At 35.1% G+C, this 22,276-nt stretch overlaps 1 protein-coding gene across 1 annotated transcript in view; it reads left to right on the top strand.

The window, feature by feature from the left end:
- Window positions 1-797: 797 nt before the first annotated feature.
- The window catches only part of LOC128546259 (multiple epidermal growth factor-like domains protein 10), a 57,601-nt gene continuing 36,122 nt past the window's right edge, over window positions 798-22,276 (top strand). Inside the window, exons 1-2 of the mRNA XM_053516555.1 lie at window positions 798-1,203; window positions 17,299-17,716. Of these exons, the coding sequence (XP_053372530.1) occupies window positions 1,164-1,203; window positions 17,299-17,716 (458 nt within the window). The 5' untranslated portion in view covers window positions 798-1,163. The remainder of the gene's footprint in view (window positions 1,204-17,298; window positions 17,717-22,276) is intronic.

Genomic DNA, 22,276 nt, shown 5'->3' with positions numbered 1-22,276 from the left:
CTTCGTGCATTATTTCTTAACGGACGGGCACCTGGGTAGAACCGTCGACCTTCCGTAAGCCAGCTGGATGGATTCCTCACATTTAGAATTCAACGCCCCGAAATAAGGCTCGAACCCACATCGGTGAGTGGCAAATGATTGGAGTCAGAAACATTAACCTCTCAGCCACGGAGGCCTCATTCTGCGAGAAGGTATACCCAAACCTTTGGGATCATGTAATCCATTCAATATCTATGAAAAGCAGGTGCTAGGGTGTGTGGGGGGTGTTACACTTCCATTACCTCTCATTGCTTGATTTCATTTTATACTTCCAAAGTATCTTCTTACAGCTTTTATTACTCCGTTAGATTTTGGGTCATTGTAATTTTCTATCTGTGAAATTATAAAAAGTTTCATTAAAAGTGTTTATGGCCCATCTATCTTGAGAAACACCGCATGTTTTGTGTTTAACCTCTTTACAGCTACGTTTCCCTCTTTGGGTGTGTCTGATGGAACAGGCGGAGGAATGCATGATAGTAAGTTTTCAAATCCCACCTGGACTGAGTTATTTTGATATCTGTATCGTGGCCTGTTTCTTCAGGCCACTTGATGCTGTCTCTTCTGCAAAAACAATCAGTACATTAAGTGTGCTTTTATATAAATTTAAAAGAGAATTTTCTGTTTCATCAAATGCATATTTCAACAGATCTAGAATAAAATAGGATTTGATTAACTGTAAAAGGCAAAAAAATAAACAAATATTTCATTCAATTCTAATTTCTGTCGTTTTAGCAAAACAGGTAGTAAAATATACATGTGTAGTTTATACACAAACTTATCACCTCTGCCAAGTTTATATTAAAATATCTTACGTTAAAGGGAAGTATATACCTGCGCAGGCTAAATTCAATGAAAACATTTTTTGTAGACCGGGAAGATAAAAGATGGACGTTACGCTTTGTTGATGAACACAATAATTTAGCAATCTTACTTTTTCAGACTTCCTCTTTTCTGTTCAAACGTGAAATGCGACTACAGGTGATTGTCATTTTTATTAGTGCGAAGCTATATTTGTATCAAATTTAATTTGTTTTCATTTCAACACGGACATTTGTCTTGTGAAAACAAAATCTGATTTAGAAAAGAAGGTCGATGTGAGTTAAGGAAGAAGTGGAATTTACAGAATGATCGAGCTTGTAGGATTTGTAGTTCTACTTTTAGGAAGTAAGTAAATGATATCATTACGGATAAATCTTTTTCTTACTTGCATAAAAGTTCTACTTGGGACGCAACAAATAAACTTTCTTGTCTTGGGGTGTTCTGTGCATCCGGTAAATATATCCTTACCCTTTTTGTTGCATTTATTTTATTACCAAATCGGTAAACACATGAACAATATTTTTAATTTTTCCTACATTAATTTATATGCTTGCATTGTTAGACTCTACATAATTATATACATATATTTCCACCTGTTTTGTTTTTAATTTAATGAAAAAAGAAAGAATAATTTATAAATCCATTCCAAAGTATATATTTAAAAAAGCCTTCAGAAGAGGATTTTCTTACATAATACAAATCAAAGCGCTGAAAGCACAGAAAGGTTGAAACCTTTCGAAAAAAACACGTGGTTCTAGTAAGAAGTTAGTTCAATAACATAAAAATTTGCAAAGGGGCCTTTTAATTTTTGGACGTTCAACATGTTCCTTTGTCAAGTTTAATTGAATGACAGCCATTTACATAGCAAAAATTTCAACCTTATTTTATTGAAGTGTAATATAGGAAACTCTCAAACCAGTGATATATTGGTTTACCGTAATTTAAACTGCGCCAGGAATTACTTCCTACATAGCACAGACTATTCTAGCGTAATTTGATTAAATATCATGAACACAGACAATACCTGAGTAACGGGCCGCATTTTTTTTTATAAAATCCGACCATGAGAATACTTTGCGTCTCAATTCATGTTTTATAATAAAGAAAATTCGACTATTTCGTGTTGTGATGCAAAAGCGAATGCGTGTAAATTTCACTTTCAAAGTGAGGACAGGTCTTCGTTAATTTCAGTAAGACAGTATGTTCAATGGATTGTTATAAAGGTTTTCTTTGTCCGTTGTTGGAATTTACCTATCACATTTTAGTCACTTCAACCGTGAACTTGTAAAACCTTCCGCAAGATATTTTGCGGAAAGGTCTACCGGGAAATTTATAAAAACTTTGATAAAACATCGGACTATATGAAATGTCAAAATCGTAAAATATTGAAGTCCGACGTTTACTTAAGTTAAGAAGTGTGTATGTAACCTTCACTTTCACTGGGGCTGGTATTCAAGACATGAAGGTAGTTATTCGCCTGATATGCCACCATGGTCTACTCGAATTTAGTCCATATAAATAGATTTTTCCCGACTAGTTAAACCTATTTTCATATAAAATATCAGCTTTATTTATGCTTTATTTATGCTTGTTTGTAACAAGAATGTCTGCTGATGTTTTAAGCTACGTTCAAAAAGTTAGTCGAAGCTGTTTGGTAAAGTTAAAGTAAAGTTTGTATTTCCTGCTGTCTACCTATACCATTTTTGCGTTTCCAAACAACGTTTACTAGTATTCAACAGAAACTACAAACTCATTGTGTACATAAATGCGGTTCCCTTGTTTCAAAACTGCGCTTATCATTCAAGAAAGATAAAACAAACCAAAGTGTCATTGACTCTACTGCTCGCCAGGGCATCAAACGCTATTCTGTAAGTAATCAGATCTCCAATAGTTCAACTCCAATATTATTTATGTTTGCTATGTGTCAAGGGTTTTTTTTTTTTTTTCTATTAACACCTCATAAGTTAAACTCCAAGATCATTCTTCAAGTAATCAGATCGCCAAGATTTTAAATTTGCTCAACTCCCATGACTGTTTGCTAGGTTTCAAGTTTTTTTTGTACAGTTGCTAAATTGTGAGGCTTAATAGATAAATTAAACGAGAATTGTGATTTGTTCTAGCAGGATTGGCATATAAGTGAGAACTGTTCTAGAAAGGTTCAGAATACAAAAGCTACACATGTATACCATCTTGAATGTACCTCTGCGTGTCGGTCTTTGGATTACAGTATGTTATAGCGTTCCGAAGACTAAAGAACAAATCTACAGTTGGCAGCAGGCAACAACAAATAATACACATTCTTGACCTAATCTATACTACTTTCTATGTTCACCAGTCTATTGTACATATAATGTTTGAGTGAATGTTTTCTTGACAAATCGTTATGTATTAAAAAGTAAGGCTACTTATTAAGAAGAGCCATTTTGTCGACTTCCACAAATCAAAAACACAATTTTCAGATATATAGAATAATGTTTTGACAAATAAGAATCTTATTCTCAACTTAGTCTATAAGCTAGAAGACATACTTTAACAATAGCTGTCAGTGGACAGCGCGCTCGACTATTCTCAGTGCTTGATAGTATAATATAAGCAATGAGTAAAACTTAAACATTACAATAAGCATATTCTAAGTCGAAAAGGGGCCATAATTCAGTCAAAATGCTTGATAGAGTTGCCTCCTCCTTTTTTCAGACTGGGGTTATGATGGTAAACAAGTATGCAAAATATGAAAGCAGTATCTCAATGGACTTTGAAAATATTTGGGGTGGTACGCAAACTTTAACATTTATTCTAAGTCGAAAAGGGGTCATAATTCAGTCAAAATGCTTGATAGAGTTGCCTCCTCCTTTTTACAGTCTGGGGTCATGATGGTAAACAAGTATGCAAAATATGAAAGCAGTATCTCAATGGACTTTGAAAATATTTGGGGTGGTACGCAAACGTTAACATTTGTGTGACGCTCACGCTCACGCCGACGCCGCGGCGAGTAGGATAGCTCCGAATAGTTGAGCTAAAAAGTATTTCTATGTAGATGAAACAACTTCCTGTATGTAGCTAGGTTCAAAGTATCGAGTACAATAGATAAATCTAATTATTTTACAAAATTTAACACGATATCACATAATTAATACACCAACTTTCACAATTCTTGGAGCAAGGGTTGTATAAATCTACACATTTCTGCGAAATCAACTTCTTGTTTAGCCGACCCTAGAAATAAAATGTACTGATGCCACGACTTAAGTAATCGTGACACCAAAACATTAAAATGTTGCAACCTTAGCTACTTCTTTAATTCATGGGTTGTTGTCTTTAAACTCCGCTACCTTGTTAAAATGTTTGTACAAACGACCGACCCTGCTAAAACAACAGTAGAAGTCAGTGGGGTCCACTAGGCTAGAATCTAGACCTGTATCTACCCCAACATCCTGCTGTTTCGACTTCCATGCAGTTTTGAGATAAGAAAAAAAACTATGCACACGAAAATCGTCGGGAGAAGACGCAAATGCCCCCTTGCTATGCCATGATTCAATTTTGCTAAAAAGAAATCAAACAGTCTCATTATCGGAGACACATATGTAGGCCAACATCGAGAAACTTCACATCAGGCAAACACGCACATTTGATATTCTAAAATAAGATTTATTACTTGAGTCGGAAAGACAATTACAAGTAATATAAGCTCTGATGAGATTTTTAACTTGGCCGACTATAAATTCTCGTTATGTACTGCTTTGATTCTATTTTGCTTAATAATCTATTTTAAAAACTCTGTAGCTTTTATTCTGTTTTATTAACGTTTATCAAAATGACAACCTTCATGTGAATTTTTAGATTTAACAAAAATTAAAGTAATAATCCGGAACTGATGTAATGTTGTTAAAAGTCATAGTAAAGTACCGCTGATAACTAAATATAATCAGAATTTGCAAGGAATGTCAATTATTTATCTGGTAAGAACTAAAATAGTTTGTTACATTAAATATCGAGACAAATATGTAAGTAAACCAGACGTGCACATGCAGCACGACCATTTGCTTAACTTCTAACGTGTAGCTTTCCGTGTTAAAGTGGAGTTTTATAAGCAGTTAATATACTACTGTTATAATTATTTATAAAAAGGAAATCTTAAACAAATATTTTGACTCAATTTTACATAAATCTTACAAAGATGTTAAAACGATAAAATAAAATGTTAAATAATAAATGATATGAATCGATCATTATAAAAGCTGTACAAAAATAAGGTAAAATAAGAATAAAGGGAAGTAATTCAGAAAGCAAATCTATTTTTAAATTGAATAAAGCAGTTTATTATTTAGCTTACTCCTACATAGTGATCTCCCTTGTCATTCGAAACAATAGAAAGAATCGCATGCAGATCTATATCCTATACAACTAAAAAATGAGTCAGATCATATGCTGTTTTATTACTAACGAGTGCATTATGTATTACTGCTAAACTAAAGAAATCTTTGCTATACGTTTTGAACTATATTTTTCACGGCATATTTTCGTGCGCTTCAGTCACGTCTGGGTTTTTCCAAAAGTGTTTTAAAGGAATACACCTTCGCTTTTCAACCTAGCCATGCTTGATGGACCAACAGACTTAAAAACATAATTTTAATACGAAATGACGCATTCTTTAACCTTATTGTATTTACATGTGTATGAAAATATCAACCGACTGTAGAACAATGTTCAGAAAACAGTTTATATCAATAAGAATATCTGTCGATTAGCCCGAAAAAAAACGGGCAAAAACCTTGCAGCGGATTAATCTGTCATTCAGTGAAAATGGTTAGTCTGATATTTTTGCAAGCTCTGGAATACGGTAATTATAGGTCTCAACCACTTCGTGGTTCAACCTAAATATATCCCTTGTTATTAGATATATTCTTCTTTATTATATACCTATATAAATTCTGTGAAAATTCGGCTTGTATTTCACAATTAAATATGAACAGACAGACAAAAAATCCGTATAGTACCTTTAAAATTCCGTATCGTACCTTCCGTATTGTATGTTGCCGGACTATTTTCATAAATATGCATGACCTGACACATTTCTATAAATAGCACACATAAAAACATCACTTAGTTCCATTTAATGTCAATAAACTTTAAGATTTCGTAGAATCAAAGTGGTATAGGTATATAATAAAAGGGTCATTATAACAGTAGCTAGATCTGGGACTTTGTATTCGGCTCTCGTGGATTTTGCAAGGTCGGATCACACTCGGCGCTTGCGTGTCTCGTGAGATCCGATCTGGCAAAATCCACTCGAATGCTGCATCCCAGATCAAGCTACTGTTATAATAACCCTATTGTATTTAGCTAAATGTTTTATTGCGCATACTAAATGTAATTGCAATGCTAAGATATTCATATTTATGTATGTGAGACAGTCCTCTTACTCTGGCGTTTCGGATTTCAACTTGCCTAATGTTTTTTGCACAAAGTAAACAAGCGTTTGTCTAACACAGAGTCATCATGTTGCGCTTGTTGAAATATATACAGTTAACCAATGCCCGATATCCTTTAAAACAAATGCATACTTACCTACACTTAAGTATATTGAATATTAAAATGTAAAAATTATTGGGACAAGTATTGTGTTGGTAATAATTAACAGTTTTCTTGTGAATAATTTTGAAATAATTCACGTGTGCAATCGAAGTGTAAAAATATAGCGCCCACGTAATGGTGTGGTCAGCATTAAATCTCCCGCATTGAGTGTACGCACGCATTGAATCTACACTATTAAACCTATGTAAAATCTTTAGTCAGTATATAGTATATATACTCAATGCGTGCGTACATGTTGTCCAATCTGTGATCAAAATAGAATATCGTTCCAGGCGGGACAGTAAAACTTCAATGTAAATACGTATATGGTGTTGGCTTTAAAACACCAAATCAATGTTGATGTACTAAGTTCCAGTAGCTTATTTGGATACATAATTTGATTTTTAATACGAAACAAAACCATAGTATTCATAATAGGTTTATTTTGTATTTTATCGTCATTCTAAAAACTGCTTAAACTGTATTAGGATTGTACATTAGATGAACTCTAATTTATCCGGTACTTTGTTTTAAACGAATCGTGCCATACTAGCCTGTCGTACATTTGCTATATTCTATATAAACTGCTTTACCGGAACCAGGCTTACCTGTTACTCGGTACAACTTAGCTATCCCAAAATATAAAAACACATGTGTTTCAAGCCTTCTTAACCGGTTCACATTGGACATTCCAAACCAATACGACATTTGACATAGGATTGCAGAACGACACTGGACAATTGAACCCAGAACCACACTGGAAATTCGAACCTAAAACGACCATTTTCATTTGAACCAAGAACGACACTGGACATTTGAACCTAGAACGACATTGGACATTCTTTTTCAAAATGACATTCGACATTCTAACCCAGAACGTCATTAGACATTCGAATTAAAACCGACATTGGACACTCGATGTTAGAATGACATTGGACATTATTATACCTCTGTTTTATCTACAATGATAAAATTCCATTACCCGAGAAAGAGATATTTTGACTGTCAAAAACATTTTCAACCTTTTTGACACGTGACCAAGAGAAAGTGACTGTCAGGTCATGTGACCGCGCTGATATTTTGAAGGTCATATAAGGGCAAGTAACTGCTTCAATTTTTAGCAAAATTATTGCCTCCCTTGTACGCATATAGTAGTGCCGTCACTATTCAATGTCACGGTACACAGCGATTACCGAGCTAAAGATGAAAGTTAAACTATTTTTATTTAAACATTTTTTTTGTACAAAATTTTGTTCGGTATAATAAAATAAATATCATATGGCAGCGTGTGTGACATTGATATTGTCAACCCTCTAATCAGAATGTCACCACTCGGCTTTTGCCTTGGGTGACATTCTGCCCTCGGGTTGACAATATCAATGTCACACACGCTGCCATATGATATTTATACATTAGAATCCGGAACGACATTGGACATTCAAATCCAAAATGACATTGGACATTCGATATTAGAGCGAAATTGGATATTCGTACCAAGAACAGGGTTGTTAATAATTACTTGCAATAGTAATGCATTAAATTAGCATTACTTGGAAAAAGATGGCATTAAATTAGCATTAGCATTACTCATTTTTATTAAAATAATGCATTAAATTAGCATTACATAGGGTGCATTAGCATTAGCATTACCATTACTTTTTGAGAATCATTGCATGTTATTATCACATACATTGTTTTTCATTAAATCATTTTAGTTTACCTAGGTCTAGGTCGTCTACATGAATAGTTAAATACGTGTATGACTTCCTTGTATTATTTCTGATTTTTTTCTTTTACCATTACTTTATAAAAAAAAATAATAAAAAAAATAAAAATACCTAATGTTGGAAGTACAGCATGCATGAGCATTTAAATTGTTGGAGAAAGTCAAGTACCTATTTAATGGCTCCCTAACAGCCTAATTTAACATGACATGTAAAAGCTAGCTGCCTTAAACAGGTCTTAAACATCACTATCAGTGGCATAGTGTTAATTGATAAAAAGGTGTCAAAAGATAATAGATTCTGTTTGATATTTTGGGTGACAAATCTAATTATGTCACACTTCTATGGCTATTATAAATATGCATCTTGGAGTTGTCCAAGGTTTTAAATGTATTTTTCAAAATCTTTCAGGTGTACATTGAACAAAAGGCAATTATATCATCAGACAGTTTATTAATATCAAACAAAAATCCATTAGAGAACTGCTATAACCTGTATAAATAATAGCATACATGTGTATTATTTTTTTTCCAGTGATACAAAAAATAATGCCCAAGTAATGCTAAGCATTAGCATTAGCATTACTTACTTTGGCATTAAATTAGCATTATTTTCAATGCTAAAATTGTGGCATTAATCATTACTTGGCATTATTTGAAAAAAATAATGCATTACTAATGCATTACCATTAGCATTAGCATTACTACAACCCTGACCAAGAACGACATTTAACATTTGAATCCAAAACTACACTGGACAATAAATGTCAGAGAGGCATTTGATAATTAAACCAAGAATGACGTTACACATTCGTACCTAGAACGACCTTGGGCATTTGACCCGTGAACGATATTGGACATTCGAATCCAGAAAGACATTGGACGTTCGATTTCAGAACGATATTAGACATTCGAACCCAGAACGACAATGGCATTCGACCCGTGAACGACATTGGACATTCGATATCAGACCGACATTGGTCATTCGAAACAAAAACGACACAGGACATTCGATTCCAAAACGACATTGGACGTTTGATTTCAGAACGATATTAGACATTCGAACCCAGAAAGTCAATGGACGTTCGAACCCAGAACAACATTGGAAATTCGAGTCAAAATGACATTTGACATTCAATACCAGAACGACATTCATTCTATTTCAGAACTACAGAACGACACTGGAGATTTGAATCCAAACCGACATTGGACATTCTAACCTGTCATGGTCTGTGACACTTTCAAGAAGACTCGCACACTTTTAGGAAACAGTGCGAAGGGAGAAAACATCGTCCAAATCGTCCTTGATTCCTTTTCAATCATTTAGAATGCTCTGCGACACTTTCAGGAGAACTTGCAGACTTTCAGAAACCTGTGCCAAGTGAGTGAACACAGCAATCCCTGTGCCCTTTCAAACCAATCAGATCTGTCTGCGACAATTTCAGGTTTACTGGCAGACTTTCAGGAACAGCTGTCAAGAGATATAACACTAACTTAGTAGATCCTGTTTCTTTTTAAATCATTTAAAAAGGTCAGTAACACTTACGGGACGACTCGCAGACTTTCAGGAATTGGTGCCAATGTCCAATGTTCTTTTGGATTCGAATCAAATTTCGTTTCGGGTTCGAATGTTTAATGTCGTTCTTGGTTCGCATGTTCATTGACGTTCTGATACCGAATGTCCAACGTCGTTTTGAATTCGAATGTCCAATATCGTTCTGGGTTCGAATTTCCAATGTCGTTCTTATATGTTATGTCCAATGTCAGTTTGGACACGAATGTCCAACGTCGTTCTGGGTAAGAAGGTCTTATGTAGTTCTGATATCGAATGCCCAATGTCGATTTGGATACCAATGTCTAATGTCGTTCTGAATTCGAATGTCAAATGTCGTTCTGGTTTTGAATGTCCAATGCTGTTCTAGATTCGAATATCAAATTTCGTCCTTGGTTTGACTATCAAGTTTCGTTCTGATATTTTATGTCCACTTTCGTTTTGGATTCAAATCTCCAATGTCATTCTGGGTTCGGAAGTCCAATGTTGTTCTGATATCGAATGTCCAGTGTCGTTTTGGATTCGAATGTCCAATGTACCACTAGTTTTCAATATCCAATGTCGTTCTCCATTCGAATGTTCAATGTCGTTCTAGTTTTGAATTGCCAATGTTGTTCTAGGTTCCAATGTCCAATATTCTTTGTTTGATTACTCAATGTCGTTTTGACATCTAATGTCAAATGTCTTTTTCGATTCAATTGTCCAATGTTATTCTGGGTTCGAATGTCCAATGTCGTTCTGGGTTCAAACGTGTAATGTCGTTCTGAATTCGAATGTTCAATGTCGCTCTAGATGAAATTCTAGTGTCGTACTGAAATTGAATGTTCGTATGTTCAATGTCGTTTTGGTATCGGATGTCCATTTTAATTTTGGATTCAAATGTCCCATGTCGTTTTTGGTTAGAATGTCCAATGTCGTTCTGGTATTGAATGTCCAATGTTGTTCTGGATTCGAATGTCCAATGTCCTTCTGGGCTGGAATGTCCAAAGTTGTTCTGAAATTGAATGTCCAATGTCGTTCTGGGTTCGAATGTCCTATGTCGTTTTGAGTTCAAATGTCCAATGTCGTTAGGTTATTGAATGTCCATTATTATACCTCACTTTTGTCTACAATGGTAAAATCCCATTACCCGAAAAGGAGATATTTTGACTATCAGAAACATTTTCAACCTTTTTGACACGTGACCAAGCGAAAGTGACTGATATTTTGAATGTCATATAAGGGCAAATAACTGTTCAGGATTTTTTTAGCTATATGATTGCCTCCCTTGTACACAATGTCATATTGTAATGACGTCACTATTCAATGTGTACACAACTGATTACCGCGCTAAAGATAAAACTGTTAAATGAATCAAAAACAGTTTTAAAACTTTTTTATGTGTTTAGTTTTGTTCGGTATAATAAAATAAATACCATATGGCAGCGTGTGTGACATTGATATTGTCATCCCTCGGAACAGAATGCCACCACTCGGCTTTCGCTTCGGGTGACATTGTGCCCTCGGGTTGACAATATCAGTGTCACACACGCTGCCATATGGTATCTATATAATGTCGTTTTTGATTCGAATTTCCAATGTCATTCTGAAATGGAATGTTCTGGTATCGAATGTCCAATGTCGATTAAGAATCAAATGTCCAATGTCGTTTTGGTTTTGAATGTCAAATTTCATTCTTGCACTGATTGTCCAGTGTCGTTTTGAATTCAAATGTCAGATATCGTTCTGGGTTTAAATGTCTATTAAAGTTTTGAATTCAAATGTTCAATGTCGTTCTGGGTTCGAATTTAAGATGTCTTTCTGAGTTCGAATGCCCAAAGTCGTTCTGATATCTAATGTCCAATGTCAGTTTGGATTCGAATGTCCAATGTCGTTCTTGGTTTGAATTTCTAATGTAGTTCTGATGTCGAATTCCCACTGTTGTTTCGGATTTGAATGTCCCATGTCGTTCTAGGTTCGAATGTCTGCCCAGTGTCGGTTTGGATTCGAATGTCTGATGTCCTCCTGAGTTCGAATGTCAAATTTTCTGGATTTCAATGTCCAATGTCGCTCTATGTTCGAATGTCCAATGTCGTTCTTAGTTTGATTATCCAATGGTTTTCTGATATCTAATGACCAATGTCGTTTTCGATTTAAATGTCAAATGTCGTTCTGGGTTCGAATGTTCAATGTCGTTCTAACATCGGATGTCCAATGTCGTTCTGTTTCCGAATGTCCAATGTCCTTCTAAATTCGAATGTTCAATGCCGTTTTGGGTTCGAATGTCCAGTGTCGTTCTAGGTTCGAATGTTCAATGTCTTTCTTGGTTTGATTATCCAATGTCGATCTGATATCTAATGTCCAATGTCGTTTTCAATTCAAATGTTCAATATCACTCGGGGTGCGAATGTCCAATGTCGCTCTGCTTTCGAATGTCCAATTTTGTTCTGGGTTCGAATGTCCAATATCGTTTTGGGTTCAAATGTCCAATGTCGTTCTGTTATTGAATGTCCAATGTCGTTTTTGATTCGAATGTCCAATGTCATTCTTAAATAGAATGCTCTGGTATCGAATGTCCAATGTCGTTTTCAAATCAAATGTCCAATTTCATTCTGGCATTGATTGTCCAATGTCGTTTTGAATTCAAATGTCAGATGGGTTCTGGGTTTGAATGTCTAATGTCGTTCTGAATTCGAATGTTCAATGTTGTTCTGGGTTCGAATTTCAAATGTCTTTCTGAGTTCGAATTCCCAAAGTCGTTCTGATATCTAATGTCCAATGTCAGTTTGAATTCGAATGTCTAATGTCGTTCTTGGTTCGAATGTCTAATGTAGTTCTGATGTCAAATTCCAAATGTTGTTTTGGATTCGAAAGTCCAATGTGTATCTAGGTCCGAATGCCCAATGTCGGTTTAGGTTTGATTGTCCGATGTCCTCCTGGATTCGAATGTCAGATGTTCTGGATTTCAATGTCCAATGTCGTTCTAGGTTCGAATGTCCAATGTCGTTCTTGGTTTGATTATCCAATGTGTTTCTAATATCTTATGTCCAGTGTCGTTTTGGATTCAAATGTCCAATGTCGTTCTAATATTGAATGTCAAAAGACGTTCTGATTTCGAATGTCCAATGCCCTTCTTAATTCGAATGTTAAATGCCGTTCTACGTTCGAATGTCTAATGTCCTTCTAGGTTCGAATGTTCAATGTCGTTCTTGGTTGATTATCCAATTTCGTTCTGATATCTAATATCCAATGTCGGTTTCGATTCAAATGTCCAATATCATTATGTGTCCGAATGTCCATTGTCGCTCTAATATCGAATGTCCAGTGTCGTTTTTGATTCGAATGTCAACTGTCGTTCTGGGATGTAATGTTAAATGTCGTACCAAATTCGAATGTCAAATGTCGTAATGGATTTGAATTTCCTATGTCGTATTGAAATCGAATTGTCAGTGTCGTTTTGGTATCGATTGTCCAATTTAATTTTAAAATCAAAAGTCCAATGTTGTTTGGGTTTAAAATGTCCAATGTCGTTCTGGTATTTATTGACCAATGTCGTTTTGGATTCAAATGTCAAATATTTCTGGTTTCGAATGCCGAATGTTGTTCTGGGTACAAATGTCTAATGTCGTTTTGGATTCGAATGTCCAGTGTCATTTTGAATTCAAATGTCCAATGTCGTTTTGGATTCAAATGTCCACTGACGTTCTGGGTTCAAATGTCTAATGTCGTTCTGAAATCGAATGTCCAATGTCGTTCTGAAATCTAATGCCTAATATCGTTCTGGTATTGAATGTCCAATGTCGTTCTGAAATCTAATGTCCAATGTCGTTTTGAAATCGAATGTCCATTTTTTGTTTTTGATTCGAATGTCAAATTTCCTTTTGTGTTCGAATGCCAAATGTTGTCCTGGCATTGAATGTCCAATGCCGTTTTGTATTCGAGTGCCTTTTTCATCGTGAATCGACAGGAATTCATAAAATTTGACACTTTTAATCATAGTTTTCCATTAAAACAGCAGGAGAACATGTTTCAAGCTCTCTATTGCACGAGTTGCAAAATTGACAGGCCATATGACAGTTACATTATATAAATATATCTTGGAAAAGTCGTTAGGGAAGTCATTATTTAAAACAGTGTCATCTAATAATAAATGGTGATAAGAACAAAAGTTTTGCTGCGATCCTTAAAATATACAAATATATCAGCAATAACTGGGTAGCAGTTAAATGATATGGTCGTATAGTTCAAGGACTACACAACCAGTGTTACATCATTGTCCATTCTAAAATGCCCATCAAACTTACATTGGTTTCGAGTGAATTCAATTTTGGTAATAATAATACTTTTTGTACAGGTGGGAAGAAGTTCTTTTACCTATACCCAGTCTATAAATCCATGATGTGCATACTTTACCTTGAGATCATAAATGGGTAAGTCTGTTGTGAAGTGTGTTTGTGCATTCTTAGGACAAATATAGTAAGAACAATGGAAATACATACATGTTTTTGAGTTTATTCTAGGTTGAGGCCTTTGACATCCGCACATTCACTGATTCTATATGTTGTGTATAGCAAGACGCATAAAATATTTTATGCTTGTCCTGCTGTTTACCCTCATAACTTGTAAGAAATAACACACATGGAACTTAATTAGGGCAAAGTAATCCTTAAGAACCTACAAACTCTCAATCCGAGAAACATGCATTAATTTAAAAGGCTTTTTTTATTTTTCAAGTAGGGTTTAAATACAAGAAAATTATGTTACTGTTTTATAGTTTTTTTTCTGATTTGTTTAATGGGTATCATCAGATCTATTTGTCAAAAAGAAACTGATGATGATAATGCATTTAGTTAAGACTTGCAGCATCAAAAGTATCTTTTTTATCTGCCAAAGTTAAATGTTAAAACAAAGAACAACTGAACTGCAAAATTAGTCATTGGATTTACAAGTGATAGGGCCATCAGTGGATGATGGATTTCCTGGCATCTGGCGAAATTGCATTGCAAGTTGACAGACACTATAATGTATAGATCATGGGTACCTAATGTACGGGTGAGATGATTGCAGTCTTTTCCATATATATAATAATTTATGTTATACACTACCTGAAAGTAACAGCTTTCTTATTTTTTTATGTTGGGACATAGAATCTTAGGAGAAACGCTTTATTTATGTGGCAAGGACACTGGTTTGCCTAGGATAAAAACTTAGCGAACACATTAGTTCTATACACTAGAAATGCCAGCTTTTCTTGTATCCGCCTGTTGTCCCTTCTCTCAATGTTTGTAAATATTACAATGTAGCGTGTCCCGGTAAACATAAAAATATATTGGAGTCAGGTGTTGAGTGGCTGCCATGTTTTTTATTTGGTCAATTTGTCATTAAACCTTCAATATAAGGATCTTTTGTGTATTTCCAAGCCTTTTTGATATGTTTTTGCAGTTCTTGTTGATTCTTGTGACAGGGTTTTTTTCTTCAAATCGCTCCTCGCCCGCTCCAAAAATAGGTGAAATTCAAAGAAAAATATTTATATATTTTTTATTTTGCTCGGCCGCTCCTAATTTTTTTTTTTTTTTTTTTGAAAAAAAGTCCGTCGACCAAGACATTAATTTGGTGTGGCCTTACACAATATTTGATCTCACTGTAAAATATATGTATACATTCTTAAGTATTTGGAGTGTTTACAAAGTCATTGTATTCTTACATGGAACGCTTTTTATTATAAATTATTCTGAAAGTTTAATTATGATTTCCTTACTACATTCTGTTTCCTTATTGAGATTATTTAGTGGTAAGGATGGCAGTGTTCCATTTCATTTACAATTTCAAAATTAGTACAATTATCCCATACGACAGCTGCATATTCTAACAAAGTCGGAGAAAATAAATATGAATTTGATTCAAAGCTTTCCTGCGCAATGAAAATATCAGTTTGCGTGTACTGCCTAATATATTAGAAACGGACTTGTAAGATTAATATCAACAATGTATATTCATCAGACCGCCATCTTGAATGCAGTGTGCCCAAGGGCAGTTGCCTTGGTCCTTGGCTGTATCTCACTGCTGGAATTCATTTTGATGTTATTCCAAAATCCATATCAGTATACGGGTTTGCTGATGATCATATAGCAATAAAAGCTTTCGTCCTACATCTGTTTCCATAGACTCACAAGCGATCGGAGACCTTGAAAGGTTCGCAGTTATAATCACTGACTGGATGAATAGAAACAAACTGTAAATGAACAATTCCAAAACTGAACTTATTATGTTTTTCCTCCACCTCACTCCCCTTATTGCCCGCTCATTTCCCTTGCATTTACGCTACTTTTTGCATCCCCTCCCACTTCACTTTTAGTAAGTTTTCGTGGCTCCCCTTTGTATCGGCAGCCGAATCCTAAGACGGTACTTGATTGTTTTTTCCTTCTTGTGTGGGTGCACTTGTATGCTTGTGAGTCTATAACGGTGTCCTACTGTTTTTTATGTGTTGCTTGTTTGTTTTTCTTTTTTCTATGTTATTCAGTTAATCATAGTTGTATGCTTATCTTTGGTACATGAGTGTCTGCGCTATTGTGGTTTACGTTGTAGTGCGACTGTTTTTTTTATAAAACTTGTCATTCCCTTGTATATTCGTATATTCGTCCTTGTTCAACTTGTTCAACTTTTATCAATATTTAACATGAATTGATATGTACTTGTTGGATGATTGAAGCAACCCGTTCGAAATATTTTTCCATTACAGCTTCTTTTTGTTGTTGGCAAATGTGTGACTCTGGGGCTGTGTTTTCGGTGCTCTGTGCTTCCGATAAAATCTACCCTTACCTATTATCTTTGGTAGCAGACCTCAATTGAACAAATGTTTTACAAATTCCAAAAGTGAAAGCAAAATTAGATATCTCGATGCATTTCTTGACGAAACCGAAACCTTGAACTTTAAAGATCATGTAAATCGCAAATGTCGTACAGCCATATTGAATTACCTTTGAATTAAGAGCATCCGAAAATACTTAACAAAAGCAGCCACTGAAATTTTAGTTTTGTCTCTAGTTATTTCACATCTAGATTATTGCAATGTCATAATGTATGGTGTAGCTAACCGTGAGGTACGGAAGATGCAACGTATTCAAAACATGTGCGCAAAACTTGTCCTTAACAGGAGGAAATTTGATAGTTCGTAACAAGCACGGTACCACTTACATTGGATTTAGTACGTGTTATATATGATTTTGTAAAGATTAATGCATCTGTCTAAGACGGAAAACAATTTAATTTTGTACCATTGTCGTCTTTATTAAATTTTTATATCTTGATTTAGTCATTAATTCCCCTAAACTCTGAATGGCACTTAAACTAGAGCTTGATTTGTCATTTATTCACCGTAGCACAAGTGTCTCACAATCAATTCATTTCTGGTAAAGATAATTATGATGTTCATTATAAATATGCATATAATTACAATTATATTAAGTTTGTAAAATGGAACATTATAAGTATTTAATTTGTCCGTTCCCATATCTTTACAATTACACACCTAATAATACTAATCATAGTCATTCACTTCTTTTACTGACATAATCTTTAAATTTCTCATATTGACATAAGTCGATGTCTTTTGCAGCTGTTTCAAGAGCGAAAAACATAACATGTAGCAGTGAATGCTCCGACGAGATGGGGACCTGTAATCATACAACAGGAGAATGTTTGCATGGCTGCAAGGATGGGTTTGCTGGACCAGATTGCTCTTTTGAATGTCCTGCAAACTGCATGTTTCCATCCGAGAACGAGACCGGTACCTGTAATCATACAGCAGGAGAATGTTTGCATGGCTGCAAGGATGGGTTTGTTGGAACAAACTGCTCCGTTGAATGTCCACAGAACTGTGCCCCTTCCGACGACAGAGGAAATGAAATATGTAACTCAACGTCTGAGGATTGTGTGTATGGATGTAAAGATGGATTTTATGGTCGCAACTGCACAAATAAATGTTCTGATCAAGACAATTATTGCATGCGATGCACTGTAAAGGATGATAACAGGTAGATAAAATGCGTTTATGTTATGATTTAATAATTGTATTCCTGCAGTTAAGTTAATGTACTGGACACGAACTTTTAAATGTGTTTTGAAATTTCTCCTATGGCTTAAGTTTTAACGGCATTAAACATAGTTTGGAAAGTCACAGTGTACTGGAGTATAGATGAAGCGCTTATTTCCACGTTACACACAAAATACGACATTAAATATTTCTAAGTTTTTTAACTGAAGAGAGCTAATTTACTTCCTGTGTTCAATCTCCACAGGCCGATTTCATAATGAAAAGTTTAAGGATGTGCTCTCTGGGTAAATAGACAGTTCTGCTTTATGTTAGTCACGGAATGATAATTTTGGATCAAGTTATTACCCGATACTTTTTCCCTAACTGGACTCAATTTTGTAATATTTTCTAGTTATTCGGGATCATGAAGTCAGTTCTATTATGCTAGGGGATGTGAGGGTTGTTGTACATTTCATTATTTCTCATGAACAAACTCAGTTTCATAAGAGAATGTCTAGAACTTCTTAATGCTAAATGAATCAATATCAACCACATTTACATATTTTTCAACAGCATATACTGTTTTGTACCTTTTATATTAACTCAGTTTTGTATTGTGTTCACACCTATCTTTCCATTCCTGGATACACTGGTCCTTCAGTCGTTGTACATATAGCAGTATGAACAAATTAGGGTTGTCAACCTTTTGTGCGTCTCACACATACCTATAACCATTTTCATAAAAATGAGTTCGTATTATCAGTAACCCATTTACTGTAACCAATATTGTCATAATACATAAGTATATCATAACACATTCTGATGTATATGTCTTTTGGCAAGTTTAACAAACGTATCCAGTATTTGACAGTACACTTAGCAGCATAAAATGTACAAAGGGTATCAACCAAAATCGCAGTGTATGAGTGAATGTGTGCATGATAAACATTATACACAAATGGTATTGACCCTAATTTAATACTCACTTAATAAATTGACTGTGAAAATATAACGTATCCCCACCACATGAATCATTAACACACTTAATATAGTAACAGAAAGCACGATATAAGTCTGTTGTTCAACAACTTTTCGAGTTTTATATAATTGTGTTCTTTTTCTCCTCAAAACGTGCATGGATCTTGCAAACTGACCTTTCTTCCGTCAGGCTTTTATAGCTGATGCTGACCTAGCTATGTCAGATGGACGGGATAGTTACTACTGGTTCTGAATTCCTATGACAGTAAAGCGCCCTGCAGCTAATTGATAGGGAACATGCTAACAAAACTTAAATTTAAGAAAATAGCCAGACTAGCATCGTATGTAAAACTTATCGCTTTGGACAGTGTAGGTTATCCCTTTATACGCGGAAAGTTTAAACAGGGCCCTGAGAATGTGAAATAAGACAAAGCCTACAAGGACACGAAGAAATCAGACTTTACATTTCTGTAACTTTTGCTCATCAAAACAAAGTAAAAATTTGCAAGAAAGTATCCACTTTAATATACATATTTTCTGAGAAACCGCAGCTGAAACCAAACTTTAGAGTTATATATAATTTTAAGTTATCGGGTGACGATATCTTAATCACTGAGGAGAAATTAAATGCTCGCCGCAACATTCGCCTCAGGGTAAAGGAGAACACCAATTATTTTCCCATAGACTTCCATTATCGCATTATGGCGTGTACGGCGTTCCATATATCGAAACATAAATATCACATTTTATCTAGAACAGTCTTAGTTCAAACAAAATATCAGACGAGAAAGATATGAATTGTGATACTTTACTGAAGTATTATTTGCGCGAATAAGATGAGCCCTTGTTTACATTGTTATTATAGCAGAATAAATTCGTTTTATAAAACGTTTTTCAAAACACATAAAATGTAACATATTTTGTCAAAATGTATAATGAAATACTGTATTTTGAAAACAAAGTCAGTTTTTAGAATTGTTGACATGACTGACCAGTCAGAACGGACACACATTACCTTATTCCCCGGTATAGGCTTACCTTATTCCCTGTACTTTTTAAGTGGTGCTCTACAAAGTTTCATCACGAAAATGTTCAGGTTTACGAAAGATATGTACAGTTTACTGAGGTCACACTCCTCCTATATAAAGGCCCATATTCAGACTATGTCGTCAATAAAGGTGGGCCGGTGGTCTAGTGGTAACACGCTTGACTGTCAATCCAGAGGTCCGGGGTTCGAATCCCGGTCCAGGCACTGGAAATTTCTGAGATGTTCTTGAGTGTATCCCACCTAACTAGAGGCCTGTACCGGTTCTTCCGAGGAAAGACGGCTTCGCGTGTATCGGTGCTATACACCGGGCACTTTAAAGAACCAGACTGTCTATTCGAAAAGAGCTAGGCTAAGTTAGCCGGACACGTCTGTATCTGAAATGTTCTCTGTCTATTCTGGGGGCTTTATCTCACTCTGTCCCTCTGGTCTAATAGCTCTGTGTCTGTACTAGTAGAGGATGATTTCGCGCGCTGTATGGCTGCAGTATATGTAAAGCGCCTTTGGACGTGTTTATCATGTAAAGGGCGCTATATAAATCTGGTATAGTAATAATAATAATAATAATAATTTATTCCAATTTGTTACGTTCTAAGCACTGGATTTTGCTTTGTTCATTCCAGAAGAAATAAAAATAAAGTCTATTAACATTATATTGAGTGTTGCCTTACGTGTTAATTTTCCTAAAAGTGGATGTCCGATAAAGTAATTTACTTTTCGCCGCGTTCACTTTAGAAATAGAATAAATTATGTATATTTTCCACAGTCTTTCTAAAATTTATCTTTAAAAGGCTTGTAATCATTGGAGCCCTTGAAGGAGTTTCCAATGCTAAATGAATTCTGAACAATCGGATGACATTCACACTTTTTTCATTTTATAGCTTATCAGATTTTCGGACACTTGTATTCCCGTAAAGAACTATATCGCGACTGACAAATAAGAAAAAAGGGGTGTTCCCAAAAAAGATACAAATTCTGAAATGCAACCCTCTAGCTTCACTTCTTTTTGCTTCTTTCAGTGTCCAAATAGCATAGTCTGACGTGGTAGGGACAGTTTCGTATTGTGGCCCGGTTGCATTTTTTAATAAGATAGGTAAATGTTTATATGCCTTTGTATTCAACTGGTTATTTCTGATGTTTATAGAATTAATGATTCCTGCAGACGAACACTGGTTGTGTGAAAAATAAAAAAGTGCTTAAATTGATTTCCCTACTTCCGTGTAGACGGCCGGGTTCTTCAGCTTACTTTAGGTAACAGAAGTCGGACTAAACGGAAACGGGCATCTGTCCATCTAGATTCAGATTAAATTTGCGAAAAAAGTAAACGGTTATTAGACACTTTTCTTACCACCATTTATGCCAGGACACATGCTTTATAAATATACATGTTTTAGGTCAGTCATTTGCAGATACTACGGAACAGCTCGTACAAGTGTGCAACTGGACCATCTTTGCCTCAAAATATAGTGTCCTACAAACGGTTTACCCGTACTTGGATTCAGTGTTGTTATATTTTCTGGTCCTTTGGGATCTTGGAGTCCTTTCAATATAATGTGTAATAGAGTTCCGCTTAAGCCGGTGCTAGGGGGCGTGAGAGGTGTTGCACATTTCATTAACCCTCATGAACAGACTCAATCAAACCAAGCCTTCTTCTTCTTGGTTGCATTCTTTGCTTCGAAAGGATATTTTAACAGATTTTATTTACTACTCGTTTTAATCATTAAAAGCAAAAGAAGCGTCCGGCTGAAAACATCACATGATGAAGTGTAAAGCATGTACAAAACATTCGCTATACACCTCTTTTTAAATGTCTACTACCAGTGACAGTATTTTCGTACCTAAACTCATTTTTAACCCACAAACCGTATATTTAGCCCACCAGCCAGCCATACATTTAGATGATCATGTTGATGTTTGGAGCATTGGCATCAGAACAGAAAGAAAATGCCTCTGAACATGTTATACCTTACCCCTAGGTATTCTATAAGAACCATGGTCATGAAGGGGAAAATATACTAACCCGTTTCAATCGTACATTTCTCAACTTAAACGCGCAGTTCGGTGAATGGGTACCTAGTATATTGAACAAGCCATCGTGCATCAGTCAGATTGTCTCAATATTCCATATTGCTGAGATTATCAACATATTTTATGCTTTCGTAAACGTTACAGAAAAAAACTTGCGTGACCTTCCTTAATGAACATCCGGTCTAGAGGTCACGGCAGTGTGCACATGTTTGGCGAAATGTAAACAAACAAAAACAGATTTTTTAAAAATCACAATTTTACACTAAAACTCGAAATGATGAATGAAATTCATCTTGTATATGATCTTTAATTTGAAATCGTATCTTGGTCTGCATCTGTTCTGTTTATTTTATTCATTTTGCACATTTATGCTGCATTTTCACATTTTAGCGAACATGTGTAGTAAAATGACGATTGACAAACATTTTCACAACAGCCAATCAGAATGGTTTTGTAATCTAGAACGGAACTTCACCAGGGAAGTTCAAGCAAGATTTCTGTGTAACTTTG

The sequence above is a fragment of the Mercenaria mercenaria genome, chromosome 10, assembly GCF_021730395.1.
Source record: "Mercenaria mercenaria strain notata chromosome 10, MADL_Memer_1, whole genome shotgun sequence".
NCBI classification, from domain to species: Eukaryota; Metazoa; Mollusca; class Bivalvia; order Venerida; family Veneridae; genus Mercenaria; species Mercenaria mercenaria.
The sequence above is the reverse complement of the archived record's forward strand: the minus strand, read 5'-3'. Positions and strand labels throughout refer to the sequence as shown.